Here is a 15,538-nt window from a genome sequence, read left to right as displayed (position 1 = left end):
CCAGGATTCTTACATTTTTTCTGTCATTGACTCTTTGGGGGTTTCTTCTGTTTTGAGGCTGTCTGTAGAGAGTAGGAATTTCAGGTTGTGTATTGGAACCATTTCCAAAACAAGTCTGACATTGCATTGGACCTGTTTCCATCTATGATTAGCATAAATGTCTTCCTTTTGGAATTCTCCTACTGGTAAGGATGGTGAGGGCTTCAGAAGCAACTGGTGGTTGGGTGCAAGTGCTTCCAAATCATTGGGTTTGAATGATGCTTTAGCAATTGGACAACCATTGATAATTGCCTCTACTTCACAAAGGACTGTGTGGAAACTGTCTTCATCAAGATTCTGTACCTTCATGGTGGAATTGAGGACCTTTCGTACAGACCTAATCAATCTCTCCCATGTTTCTCCATGATGTGAACCAGCTGAGTGCGGGGGGGGGGGGGGCTGGTTTAAAAATCCACTTATATCTTTTTGGAAGGACATCCCTGATTTGTGAATGATTCCACTTTTTAATGGCTTCTTGCATCTCACGCTCAGCTCCAACAGAGTGCAGTTCATGAACCTGTCCTGGTCTTGTTATAAAGTGTTAAAGTGCATTAACAAAGGAGTCTGTCTAAAGAAGATGACATTTCAATGTGAACAACTCATATAACTAGACAGGTAAATATGACTCCATACTTCATTGTATTCCTTCTGCTCTAGAAGGTCACTCCTATACGTGTAAACAGAGGTTCATCTGTAGAGACCCTGTTCAGAGGTAGATCTGCCGTGCACTGGCATTTCAGAGCTGGTTGCAACTGTCGACAAGCAACACACTTGGACAGGATTCTTCTTATAGCTGCCAGCAATGGGAATCCAGTATTTTTGGCACAACCTGGATAACATGTGGTTACGGCCACCATGTCCCACCTCTTGATGTACATGCCTCAGAATGAGGTCTGAGATATGAAGATCCTTTGCCAGTATAACAGGATGTTTAGACTTTTTTTTTAATTGATTTTTTAATGCATTTTCTACAACACTACAAATAAAAACCCCAAACCAAAATAAAAAATTAATACAGTGCAAAATAAACATACAATAATAATTTAATACAAAAAAGATAATTGAGAAAGCACCCAAATTGAAGACATGTAAAGTTAGTATCCTCCCCAAGCCCCACAACAAAAAAAAACTCCAGACCAACCACAACAAAATATAGAGAATATAAATCAGGACATTCAACCTCCCAAACTGTAAATACACTTGAAAACAGAAGATGATAATGCCTACTACCAAAAAAAAGAGCTGAAAGTAAGGGACTGAAAAAAAACCTTAATTAAGAGGAAAGTTATTAAAGTACTCAATAAAAGGTCCCCAGACCTTATGAAACTTTATATCCGAATTAAGAATTGAATAATGAATTTTTTCAAGGTCTAAACAGGACATAATACCATTAAGCCATTAAGCACGCATGGGCAGGGCAACATCTCTCCATCTAAGGAGGATTAGACGTCTAGCCAGGAAAGAAGCAAAAGATAATATTCGACACTTAGATATACGTTTGAGTTTGACTGTCTCACCCAAAAAACCAAACAGAGCAATTAAAGGGTTAGGCTCTAAGTGGTGATTCAGAATACAGGATAAAGTTATAAAAACATCTTTCCAAAATTTCTCTAAACTAGGACAGGACCAGTACATATGAATAAGAGAAGCCTCACCCCTTTTGCATTTATCACGAAGAGGACTACTATTAGGGTAAAATCGAGATAATTTAGATTTGGACATATGGGCTCTATGAACAATCTTAAACTGTAAAAGGCAATGGCGAGCACAAAGAGAGGTTGAATTAACCAATTTGAGAATCGAGTCCCAAATCTCATCAGATAAAGAGATATTTAAATCATGCTTCCAAGCCATTCTAATTTTATCCACAGGGGCACGCCGTAAGAATGCTAATTTATCATGAATAAATGATATTAAACCTTTACCCAGTGGATTAATAGAAAGATATAAATCCATAACATTTTTCGCGGGCATTTCAGGGAAGTTAGGAATTAAAGGATTAATAAAGTGTCTAATTTGGAGATATCTAAAAAAATGGGCATTAGGCAGATTGAACTTAGCAGAGAGCTGTCGAAAGGATGCGAAGCGATTATCGATAAAAAGATCTTCAAAATGTCTAATGCCCTTCCTATACCAATCATAGAATGTTGAGTCATACATAGTAGGTAAAAAAAGATGATTATGAAAGATAGGACTAGAAAGGGAAAAACCATAAAAACCATAAAATTTCCTAAACTGGGCCCATATTCGCAAAGTGCGTCTGACAAGAGGATTAACAATTAGTCTAGACAAACTACTAGGGAGTGCAGAGCCAAGAAGTGCAGAAATAGGTATATCTTTAGTGGAATTCAACTCCATTGCCACCCAATTAGGGCACTCGGGTTGGCTATGAAAAAAAGACCAAAAGGTAGTGCAACATATGTTAGCTGCCCAGTAATATAAACAAAAGTTAGGTAAGGCCATGCCACCCTCTTTTTTAGATTTTTGAAGATAAACTTTATCAATTCTAGAATGCTTATTCTTCCACAGATATGACAAAATAATAGAGTCTAAGGAATCAAAAAAGGTTTTAGGAATAAAAATTGGGATAGATTGAAATAAATATAAAAATTTAGGGAGAACATACATTTTAACAACATTAATACGACCTACCAAGGACATAGATAGAGGTGACCATTGTGACAGACTCTGTTTTGTAGTATATAAAAGACTGGCAAAATTTTCACTAAAAAGATCTTTAAACTTCCTTGTAACTGTAATCCCAAGGTAAGTAAATTGATTATGAACTACTTTAAAGGGGAGGTCACGAATGCTTGTGCTTCTTTATTAATTGGGAAAAGTTCACTCTTATGTAAATTAAGTTTATAGCCAGAAAACTGGCTAAATTGATCAAGAAGTGAAAACATTGGAGATAAGGATGTGGACGGATTTGAAAGAAAAAGTAATAGATCATCAGCATAAAGAGAAACTTTATGCTCAACACAGCCCCCTCCAGATCCCGGTCAGTTCAGGACAGCTTCGGAATGCTATCACCAGAGGTTCTATAGCCAAATCAAAGACAAAGGGACTTAAAGGGCATCCTTGACGGGTGCCACGTTTGAGGTTAAATAGCTGGGATTGCTGAAAATTAGTCAAAACAGAGGCGGTAGGACACAGATACAGCAATTTGATCCAAGAGATAAAACTTTGACCAAAGTTAAATTTTTCTAAAACTGTAAAGAGGTAGTTCCACTCTATATGATCAAATGTTTCTCCGCATCGAGAAATAACGCATTCAGGAATCCCAGTTGAAGGTGAATATAAAATGTTAAATAAATGCCGAATGTTAAAAAAAGGAAGACAGTTTTTAATAAAACCAGTTTGATCATCAGAAATATTAGAGGGTATAACAGTTTCTAATCTATGAGCCAAAACTTTGGCCAAGATTTTAACATCAACATTAAGCAAAGAAATTGGCATGTACGAGGAGCACTCTGTTGGGTCTTTACCCTTTTTTTTAATAAAAGAATAATAGATGCCTCATTAAAAGAGGGTGGCAATTTACCATAATTAAACGAGTCAGATAGTACTGAGAGTAACTGAAGAGAAAGGAGTGAAGAGAATGATTTATAAAATTCTACGGGGAACCCATCAGGTCCAGGAGATTTTCCTGAGGACAATGCAGAAATTGCAAAAGATATTTCTTCTGATGATATAGGCTCATTAAGTTTTGCTTTAAAATCAGATGAAAGTGAAGGAATATTCAGATTATTTAAGAAAAGATCAACAGAAATATTCTCATTCAGAGATTCAGAGGAATAAAGCCGAGAGTAAAAAATTTTAAATACGTCATTGATTTCTAAGTGATCCAATGTAAAATCCCCATTCTCCTTCCGGATTTTTGTAATATGTTGTTTAACTTTAGAACGCCTCAGCTGATTAACTAGAAATTTACCAGATTTGTCACTATGAATATAAAAGCGACTCTTACTTTCAAGAAGTTGGCGTTCAACAGGTTGAGTAGACAGAAGTTCAAATTTACTTTGAAGTTCTACATGCTTCTTGTATAATTCAGGATTATTAGTTTGAGCATACAATCGATCTAATTCTTTAATCTGATTAATTAGGTCTAATCGATCTATATGGGACTTTCTATTAAGATTTGCTGTATAAGAGATTATTTGACCCATCAAATATGCTTTCATGGCATCCCAGACAATCTGGGATGACATTTCAGATGATGTATTAGTGTTAAAATAAAAAGTTATCTGATCCTTAATAAATTTTAGAATATCATCATCTGATAATAAAGTTGAGTTAAAATGCCAGTGTTTATTCCTCTGAGGGAGACCAGGAAAGTTTAAAGACAAAGTAATTGGGGCATGATCAGAAATCAGTATACTCTGATAATCACAAGAATAGACAAATTAAATGTTGATTATCAAGTTAAAAAATAGTCAATTCTAGTAAAGGTATGGTGAACATGTGAAAAAAAATAATCTCTCTCAGTAGGATGAAGGAAATGCCATATATCTGAGATACCATAATTAGAAAGAAAAGAGTGAATAGCTGAAGCAGATTTAGTAGGTGATCTAGTAACAGAGGACGATCGATCCAAATTAGGATCTAACCAACAATTAAAGTCGCCACCCAGTATAAGAGAATATGAATTTAAATCTGGTAGTGGAGAAAAAATGTTCAAAAAAATTAACATAATCAAAATTGGGAGCATACAGGTTTGCTAGTACAACTTTAGTATTATATAATTTACCAGAAACGATAATAAAACGGCCATTTGTATCAGATATCTTATTATGGAGTTCAAAAAGAATATCTGAATTAATAAGGATGGAGACCCCCCCTAGCTTTGGCGGCAAAGGATGAATGAAAATGCTGACCCGCTCACTTTGACAGAAGCCGAGAATTATCAAAACTACGAATATGAGTTTCTTGAAGGAAAGAAATGTCAGCTTTGAATTGTTTAATATGAGAGAAGACCTTCCTTCTTTTAACAGAATGATTCAATCCCTTTACATTCCAACTCACAAATTTAAGTGTATTAACCATTATCAATTGTTAGTGCATAGAAGGTAGTAGGCATATAAAAAATCAAACAGTACAATAACAGTCTGGGAGCAAAAATGTAAACATAAATCAGTAGAATCAGAACAGAGACGTGTCGTGATTAACAAGGGAAAACAAAACAAACAGTGAGTAGTGTTGGAAATGGAGAATCCACCCAACCCTCGCAACCCAAAACTAGATGGCTACCCAAAAAAGCAGCTAGCTCTACACAAAATATTGACCTAAAAATGACTTACAGTTCCGTATCATTGACAAAGGTTCCATATATATAGCAAATAATACCTAATTTATGCACTAGAGAGCAAAATTACAAATAGGAACAACTTCATCAGAAAAAGTATAAAACTTAATACAAAAAAAAGACAAAAAACTAACCTACCCGTGAGAAACTATGAAAAATTGAAAGAAAAAAAATTAAAAAGGGGGAAAAAAGGGGGAAATTATAAATTTAACGAGAGTACTTATCAGCCGTTTACAAAAAAAAGCAAATCTTATACTATAAATCAACCAACAGGGAGGCCTTCAATAAAAAAATTCCAAGCCTCCAAAACAAATTAAGATCAATTGTAGTTCTCTATAGCTAAAGTTATACAGAAGTAAAATAAATTACACAGGTAAAATCTAAAAGTCTGCAGGGAAACATTAAATTTAAATCATCTATTTAGGAAAAACGCATCAAGTCCAGGGAGAGATTAACTAGAGCCCTTAGAATCTCAATAGTTAATGTCTGAATTATTCAAGTAGAGTCTGAGTTCGGAAAAAAGAACTTTACTTCGAAAAGTACTTATCAGCCATTTTAGAAAGTCAGACCGGTTCCGAAGAAGCCAAGATGGCTGGAAGATTTCCAACAAACAACTCAGCCTCCTTCACTGATTTAAACCACTTATATTCTCCAGTAGTAAGTGTAATTTTAAGATCGGCTGGATTACGAAGAGAAGGTCTGAATCCACGATCAAAAAGCACTTTCATTACACCTTTAAACTCAGCACGATTCTTCAGAACCTGGGGGGAATAATCTTCCACAAAACGAATATTCGTGTTTTGAAAAGCAAAAGTACCTCTGCGGCGTGCCTCCATAATCAAACGGTTTTTCACCTGGTATCGATGAAAGCATAAAATAATTGGCTGTGGACAGGAACCCAAAATTGCGCGAGGAACATCAATCCTGTGAGCCCTTTCTAGCTCAGGTGGAGTCGGAAGAAATTCTTTCCCGAAAATCTCACAGAGAAGAGAAAAATTCAACGGAAGAGCCCTTTTCGGTGGCCTCCGGCAAACCGAGAATTCACAGATTGCAGTGTCTGCTCCGATTTTCGAGATCCACCATTTTGGAAGTAAGTTTACTGTTCTTCTCCGCTAGGTTGGAGCAGAAAGTTTCGAGATGTTGAACACGGCGTTCTAAATCTTCAGAGGTTTGGTTGATGCGAGATAAATGTTCAGCATGGTCATCCACTCTGGCATTAATCTGATCCAATTTTGATTCCAGCTGATTGATAGAAGTTCTAAATTCAGTCTTGATATCCGTTAAAGTATCTTGTCGATGTTGTTCCAAAATAGTGAGAATCTCACCCGACAAAGCCGTGGAAGTTTCCTTTTTTCCCGATTTTAGTATCTTTTGTAGCCATTATGAGATAGATGTATCTCAGATAAAAGAAAACTAATAAAATAACAAACTAAGGTTTAAAAAGGGAGACATATAGTGCAAAGATAGGAAGTATAATGGAGCAAAAGTTTGAAGCGACTAAACAATCGCCATCTTACCGGAAGTCCCCTGGATGGTTAGACTCTTCAGGCATTGCTGCCCGACTAAGCCATCCACCACTCTCAAGACACTATCTTCAAGTATTGGAATGAGCTTGGAAATACGTCTCTTCCTTTACAGTTTCTCCCCTTTGCAAAGTTGAAAATTCATCTGGAAATTTTTTTATTTGACAAAACCCAATGATCTCAATTTCATCCTTTCTGAGCTCCTTTACTCAGACAACTTTGGCCAATTTGACCCTTGGCCTTCTCAATCTCTCTCTCCAAATAATACCCTTGTTATTCTTCATCCAAGTCAAACAGAGCAAGAGCAATGTTAACTTGCTTCCTCTTCCAAGGGCAGGTCCTTAAACCTAAGAACCAGGCCACTGTCTTCCTCAGACAGGTCCAAGATGAGAAGTGATGGATTATACGTGTTATTGCGTCCACCTCCTCTTCAGTCTGCATGGCGATTGTTATAGCATTCCTCTTGACTTCTGGATCAGAAGTTCTCTAGAACAAAGAGGATTCACAGACCATTCATTTTCAGACTGAAGATGCTGAGGCCCTGACCCCCATGCCTCATTCTTCAGGAATGTTTTCACCTTCAACCCTCTAGAGGGCACATCTGTTGGAATGCTTGATGTGTTTACATACCGTACCTCCATTGAGATGTTTGTGCGACCTTAAGGATTTCTGAGACTGTTTGCAATGAAAGTTCTTGATATACACCAGCACAGAAGCACTATCAGTCAAAAACACTGAGTCCTGAAGCTGCATGTGCAATTCCTTCCTCCACAATGTGTCAACATGGCTTGTCATCGAAGCAGTGGTGAGCTCCATGTGAGGGATGGAAACTGACTTCAGTGGAGCTACCCTAGATTCTCCCAGGATAAAAGCACTGTGCACCTGAGAGTGTGTGTTGTGCACAATAGCTAGGTCACTGCTCCATGGCCATCTTTGCTTGTGTCAGTAAAATGGTGTAACTCACAGGAGTAACCTCCAAAATCCAGGGGTTTCAAGCATCTAACAGCCTTGAAGTCTTCTGACTGGTAGAGTTCTTCCAGCCAGCTTGTCCACTCATGAGTGGTATAGTGTCATCCCAGCCAAGCCCTGTTTTACATAGATTTTGTTGGACCTCCTTAGCAGATAGCACCACCGGACTCAAGAATCCTAAAAGATCACAGATGGAACTAACTGTGGAGAGGATCTTCCTTCTGGTCTATCTTGGATCATGATCTTAAACTTGAAACTATCAGACTGAATGTACCATTGCACACCCAGTACTCTCTCCACTGAAGGTGTATCTTGATCCAAATCCAAATTTTTCATGTCCTTTGCTCTTTGCTCCTTTGGTATCACAGTCAGCACACAAAGTCTGTTGCTTATTTACTTTGTGAGTTGAAAGCTGCATGGATACAAGATTGTGATAGAGAGATTCTGCATCTTCCTCAGAGGACACTGACACAAGGCAGACACAAGCAATGAAAAGCCTTATTGACTGTTTCGCAGCTAAACTGTTCTTTATTGCCTTCTGTGCATTTCCTTACAGCTAAGTTGGCACAGCTCAGTGATTGAAATTGTTTCAAAGAGATGTACCACCATTCTAAAGTCCACCATATCTTGCCTGAGTTCACCTTTAGACCATCAGAGAACATTCTGCAGATCTGCCTCTTCTGCTGGTACTTTAATCTGATGAAACATTGATTCAGTATCTGCCATGATCAACACTGGTTCTTTCTGAATCTGGTTGTGACTCCAATTAATGCGCTAGTAGGATCTGGTCCCTCTAAAAGCTGAGCATTGTGACATTCCCTGAAAAGTTGCTCCACAGTCAAACACAATATGAGGTTTCCCTTTTCTGGGGTGATAGGCTCCATGATGTGGAACATACCAGACTTTCCCATCACTATGTTCCAGATCCTCTGCTCGTGCTTTTTTGGCATAACCTTTGGAGATGACATCCTTTTGTGAAAGTTGTGTAGTTAGTGTGAAATGACAAATCATTCTTGAAATTCTTCCTTAGATTCAGAGCACACTGCTCAGCAATCTTCCTATTACTTGGCATGTTAATTTCTTTCTTTCTAAAAGGTAAATTAATCTGGTAGACACCACTCACCAGTTTTGCAGAATGTGTAACCATACTAAACCAGGGTAATAACACTGTATGACGCACTTCCAAATAATGAATTTCCAAATCGAAAAAGGTATGCTTGATCCTTCATTATGAAACCAGCAAAGGTGAATAATCTTGTCACAATAAAAAAACTAACAGGTCTAAGTTAACAATATAACGGTCTAACTTGTGGTCTAATAGTGGTACAGTATTAGCATTCAAGTAGTGTAACTAAGTGTTCTAATAGCATTCCAATTAGTGATCTAGTTAGCGTTCCAATAAAGTCCCGATTAGCAATCAACCAAAAATCATTCCCCCATCTCACTACTACCTGAGCCAGACTAACTGACTAAGCATGAGTATGTACCTATACTAATTTGCTTCTACCGCACCCAACACCCATATGACAGATTACCATAATAAATGCGACACAAAATACAAAGCAGAGAGGAAATGAATACATAGCTCCTACAAATATTTTCATGAAACTTTGACTAATTAGGCCAAAATATACTGGTCCCAATGTGCCCGATTTAACCAAATCCACTGTAATTGAGGAAATTGTGTTCCAATGCCATGGATATGAGAATGTGATCATTGAACAATATTGAGGATAATTGATTCAGTAAAATTAAGTTAGAACATTTTGGCTCAAGAAAGCAAATTCTTGGTTAGGGCAGTACTTAAGGGGTATATTAAAGGAGAAAAAATTGATGAGAAGAGAATCAGGTAGCGAGCTCCAGAATTTAGAGTCTTTACAACTCAGGGTACAGCATCAAAAAGCTAGTACCATAGCATTATTACAAAGACAAAAAGATGACCAAATATCTGGTTATGATGGTTAGTTTCCAGTTTATTCTTGAATCTAGCTTCTAATCTCATAAACCCACTGTCACAAAGACTATCCACTTCCATCTCTATTAGAAGCCCAGCTCTCACTCCTATCTCAATCTACTTGCAGAAGAAACCATGCCTCTGTTATAGTCTGTCTTAATAATTCCAAAACTCTCCTGGGCAGTCTCTCATTCTCTAGCTTTTATAAACTCCAGTTATACTGTCATTGTTGTTTATATTATCCCCTACACCAAGATCTTATTCACCTATACAGGACATGATGCAGACTGATAGCCTTTTCCTCAAAGCAACTGGACAAGAATACATCTAAAGCTTTTCTATGAGAGAGTGAGCATTGGTGAGACCAGTTCGAAAGAATCTAGAGCACATTATAGCAGGATTGAATATGACAATAGACAATAGGTGCAGAAGTAGACCATTCGGCCCCTCGAGTCTGCACCGCCATTCTGAGATCATGGCTGATCATTCACTATCAATACCCAGTCCCTGCCTTGTCCCCATATCCCTTGATTCCCCTATCCATCAGATATCTATCCAGCTCCTTCTTGAAAGCATCCAGAGAATTGGCCTCCACCGTCTTCCGAGGCAGTGCATTCCACACCTCCACAACTCTCTGGGAGAAGAAGCTCTTCCTCAACTCTGTTTTAAATAACTGACCTCTTATTCTCAATCCATGCCCTCTGGTACTGGACTCTCCCAACATCTGGAACATATTACCTGCCTCAATCCTATCAAATCCTTTAATTATCTTAAACGTTTCAATCAGATCCCCTCTCAATCTCCTCAATTCCAGCGTGTACAAGCCCAATCTCTCCAATCTCTCTGCGTAAGACAGCCCTGCCATCCCAGGAATCAACCTAGTGAATCTACGCTGCACTTCCTCAATTGCCAGAATGTCCTTCCTTAAACCTGGAGACCAAAACTGTACACAATATTCCAGGTGTGGTCTCACCAGTGCCCTGTACAAATGCAAAAGAACATTTTTGCTCTTGTATTCAATTCCCCTTGTAACAAAGGCCAACATTCCATTTGCCCTCTTCACTGCCTGTTGCACTTGCTCATTCACCTTCATTGACTGGTGAACTAGGACTCCTAGGTCTCTTTGCATTTCTCCCTTACCTAACTCGACACCGTTCAGACAATACTCTGCCCTCTTGTTCCAGCTTCCAAAGTGGATAACTTCACATTTATTCACATTGAATGACATCTGCCAAGTATCTGCCCACTCACTCAGCCTATCCAAGTCTCCCTGTATTCTCCTAACGTCCTCTTCGCATGTCACACTGCCACCCAGTTTAGTATCGTCAGCAAACTTGCTGATATAGTTTTCAATGCCCTCATCTAAATCATTGACATAAATATGGAAAGTGATGGGACTACAGGATGATGAAAGTAGGATCATGATGGGACAAGAAGGTGGAATGGAAATGAGACGAGGTTCAGAAGGAGAGAAACTGAGGTAGAATGATGGAAAAAAAGGGTGAAAGGAGGAGAAAGACTGATAAAAGTTTCTATGTGGTGCATGTAGTGGTAGTAGTCAGGAGGGTAAATGGAAGAAGGTGACTGAAGACAGTGCTGTAGCTTTGCTCAAAGGTCACCTGAACTCCCACTTCAACACTGAGCAAAGTCTTACATTAAATGAGTGTGTTTCTGGGGGACAATGAGTAGGACCTGAGCCTTACCATGTTTTGTGAGGAGTTTGCTGGTCGATGGTTCGCTGGAATAAGTTTGAACATGATGCTGCCTTCAGACTTGCTCTATTTGAACAAACAATAGATTGTTATTTTTGTCAAAATATGTTAACAAATAATATAACATGATAGCGAAACCAATTTCTAATAAATTATAAAGCAATTATCAATTAAAAGTATCTTTACCCAACTGCCTATTTACTAATCGTGATCAGATTCAGGTCCCATCTCTCACCAGATGAAGCTTGAAATGGAAGACACCACCATCCACATTCTCTCTCCTCTATGAAACCTTCATTCACCTTGCCCCCATCACTCAAGCTTCTGCTTCAAGTGCAGATGAAACTCTGACGACACCTACGTATGTCCCGTGAGTGCTGGGGCCATGTGGTCAAAAGACTAAGATCAGGAAAAAGCAAAAAGATGGCAGGATCTGAAAGAACTGGGAGGGCAATTGAAAAGAGCAGAACCTGGCCCAGCCTCAGCCACAACTCCGCAAACCTCCTCCCTTCCCACCCCACGATGAGTGGGGAACTTGAATTTCAAACACGTTGCTAGGTTTACACTTGAAACTTGGCAAATCACTCTACCAGCAGAAAGTGTTAACTGGGAATTAAAGCTTTCAGAGAAATGAGATGGACAGGTGAACACACCTGAACTTCCATGAGAGAGGATTGTGACTTCATAGCAGCAGATTGGACCTTAACACAAAATTAGGGCACTCTTTCTCCACCCGATCCTGTGCATCTTAGATCTCATTCTGATAAAGTCTTTTCCTGTCCTGAAGATTATGAAGAAACTGACCTTACCACACTCCACAACCACCACCCCCTAACACCCATCTGAAGATTAGTTTTTCTCTTTCATTCCTGGAAGTGCTGACTCTCACTTAAATGTTGTCTTTGACTCATTTTTATTTGGATTCTTTCCCTTTCTATCTCTCACAGGGGCAGAGTTCCTGGAGGTCCTTGTTCTCAGTGAGGAGAAAATCCTCCTTTACTCAGCTACTCGAGCTGCTGCTTCGTTGCTCACGTGACCTGGGTTTGATCCTTTCCTCTGGTGCTATCCATGTTAATTTGCACATTCTCCCTGTGACCACTTGGGTTTCCTCCGGGTACTCCTTCTTCCACCAGCATCCCAAAGACATGTAGATTGATAAGACTGTAAATTGTCCCCAGTGTATAGTGGCAGAATCTAGAGGGGTTGATGGGAATGCATGAAGAACAACATGTGATAAGGGCAGAATTAGTGTCAATGGGTGCTTGATGGTCAATGTGGTCTTATTGAGCCAAAGGACCTATTTCTGTGCTCTGACACTACAAAAGCTGCAGGCTTTCACTCGTATTGGACACACTTCCTGGAAATGCTGCCTCTTAGGAGAAGCAGTTCCTTATCTCTTCAAGATACCGATGCTCACCAGCAAACAGTTCAGTTCTTCCCGGGGAAAACAAATTCTTTCTTTTCTGAAGACTGGTCTCCACTGGACATAGCTTCCTACCTGACTCTGAAATGCAGTTAAACCTTGTGATAGGATTTTCTTCTGAAGTCAGTAACTGATCTGGATGGCAGGGTAGAAATACATCTCTACCAAAGGAACTGTAAGGCGCTCCTACCCTCTGCGAGCCTGCAGGTCATCCTTGGGCATGGTGTAGCACCTGATTAGACCCCTCCATGATGAGAGTCACATGAACCATGGGAACAGTGGTGGATGGTCATATGAGCAGCTGGTGCATATCACAAGTCCTGCTCACGTGACCACTGGCATGCTACGTAGGCCATGATGAGCCATCCAATCTCAGTCAGAATGGGAATCACAACAGAGCAAAATTCTGATAATCTGCTATCCAACTATTCAGACATCCCAGTGGTTCAGCACCTGGCTTGTTAAGTAATATTTATTGCACTCCCTTTCTGTGCACCAGTTCCCACACCGCCATTCCTCCCACTGGGGCTGGGTTCCCATGTTCTTTAGCCTAATCTGCACTAGACATCCAATGTCCAGGAAATACACTCTTCAGTAGCACCAATGTACTGAGTGGGGCAGATTATTGGAGCTTTCCTGTGGCAACTGGCCTTAGGATGGGTCTTGACGATCAAGCAATGAACCTACTGGAATGTGCATGGATCCTTTGCAAATCCAGACAGAACTCAAGGACCAGTGTCCAGAAGACCATAAGACATAGGAGCAGAATTAGGCCATTCAGTCCATTGAGTCTGTGCTGCTATTCCAACATGGCTGATTTATTATCCTTCTCAACCCCATTCACCTGCCTTCTCCAAGTAAACTTTGATGCCTTGACTAATAAAGAATATATTAATCTGCTCCTTAAATATACTCAGTCACTTGGCCTCCACAGCCACCTGTGGCAATGAATTCCATAGATTCACCACCCTCTGGCTAAAGAAATTCCTCTTCATCTGTTCTAAATGGACGGTACTTATATTTTGAGGCTGTGCTCTCTGGCCGTAGACTTCCCCACTATAGGAAACATCCTCTCCATGTTCACTCTGTCTAGGCCTTTCGATAGTTGATGGGTTTCAATGAGATCCCCCCTCATTCTACACCCAGTGAGTACAGGATCTGAGCCGTCAATCAGCAGTCAAGTATAATACTGGAAGATAGTCAGCAACTACAGAGACCAGCTCGTGGGGGGGGGGGGGGAAGCACCGTTGGAGAGGGTTAAATACTGGAGCCGGGAAGGATAGCAGTGACTACAGAGGGACAGCTGCCATTACACTGATAGAGAGTCCCTACCAGCAGCTTGATGATGTGCTCAGGATCAAGCCCCGCTACTGGTATTCCATTTACCTCGACTAGTTTGTCCCCAGCGAATAACAACCCTGAAATAAGAGAGAGAGGAGGTATCCATTAATGTATTAGTGCTGTACAAACGTCTAAGGAAATGTCAGTTTATCTTTTGCTCCCTACTTTCCCAGACGGCAATAGAACATATGTAATTTCAGCCATCTGCAATCTACACAAGAAATCAGGAAAGTGACTGATTCTCACTGGAACATTTTTCCTCACTTTTCCAGTTCTAACAAAAAAAGTCTTCATCCTGAAACATTAAATCTTTCTGTCCTCCCACAAATTCTGCCTGCCCTGATGTGTGTTTCCAGTATTTTCTATTTTCATTTCAGACTTCCAGCATCTGCAGTTCTTTGGACAATCCCATGAAGAGGCATGCATACCTTGGGAGTAAGTGAGTGTTCAACTTTGATCTGGAGAGGTGAGTGGAGTTGAAGAAGTCGTTCAATGTAGGAATGAGCTCAGCCAGATGAATGAGGGTGGCGGTGGAGGAGAATGTTTGGGTCTCTGTCCAAGAAAGAAGTAGACTCAGATGATAGTGATTTGGGATGGAGATAGAGAAGCACTGTACATCCTTAATGAAGACAGGCCTAGTGTCACAGGTGAAAGGGGGAAGGAACTGGACAAAAGGAGAAAAGGTGGAAGGAACAAATTTAGTGGGCAACAGTAGGTAGAAACCATGGGTCTCTTGTGGGCCTTGGAAGGGAGGTAGATGTAGACTGTGCAAAGTTGAAACCTGTGCTTATTTGCTTTTGAGCCATACTTACCACTGCGGTCAGCAAGACCACCACGGATTACTCGAGCGATCACTATGGAGCCAGTCACCTCATGGCGTTTGATTGTAGCGCCCTGTGTACAGAGAATCAAGGCACGTTAAATACATGGAGCTTGTTGCAGATCCTTCTCAGCTTCATGGCAGCCATTTAAAGCAGCATTGTCCTTGTTTGTGTGCACAGTATGGGAGAACAGGTCACTAAATGCAGCCTGAAAACACAATTAGTTAGTCTCAATGTTATTCACTGTATAATCTTTTCTGCTGTCACTTGCTGTCCAGTTCTTAGGTATACCAGGGAATTAATGGGCATACAGCCAAATATGTTTATTTGTATTAAGTAACCAACTCACTTCTGATATCAAACCATGTTTACAGCCACAGCATGTAAATAATCCACTTGTACAACCCATCTACAAACATCAGTGGTGTTTCAGTGACAACACGTGTTTGCA

At 39.8% G+C, this 15,538-nt stretch overlaps 1 protein-coding gene and 1 long non-coding RNA gene across 2 annotated transcripts in view; one reads left to right on the top strand and one right to left on the bottom strand.

Annotated features, from left to right (window-relative positions):
• Positions 1-15,538, top strand: part of LOC132392785 (uncharacterized) — a 127,072-nt gene that overhangs the window by 46,706 nt on the left and 64,828 nt on the right. Inside the window, exon 6 of the long non-coding RNA XR_009511651.1 lies at positions 14,644-14,732. This is a non-coding gene — a long non-coding RNA (uncharacterized LOC132392785). The remainder of the gene's footprint in view (positions 1-14,643; positions 14,733-15,538) is intronic.
• mpp4b (MAGUK p55 scaffold protein 4b) overlaps positions 1-15,538 on the bottom strand; it is a 99,128-nt gene that overhangs the window by 41,352 nt on the left and 42,238 nt on the right. The window contains exons 6-8 of the mRNA XM_059967130.1: positions 15,079-15,160; positions 14,258-14,343; positions 11,494-11,568 (exon numbers count right to left, since the gene is read on the bottom strand). Coding sequence (XP_059823113.1) covers positions 11,494-11,568; positions 14,258-14,343; positions 15,079-15,160 — 243 coding nt within the window. The remainder of the gene's footprint in view (positions 1-11,493; positions 11,569-14,257; positions 14,344-15,078; positions 15,161-15,538) is intronic.

This window comes from Hypanus sabinus, chromosome 4 (assembly GCF_030144855.1).
Source record: "Hypanus sabinus isolate sHypSab1 chromosome 4, sHypSab1.hap1, whole genome shotgun sequence".
NCBI lineage: Eukaryota > Metazoa > Chordata > Chondrichthyes > Myliobatiformes > Dasyatidae > Hypanus > Hypanus sabinus.
The sequence above is the reverse complement of the archived record's forward strand: the minus strand, read 5'-3'. Positions and strand labels throughout refer to the sequence as shown.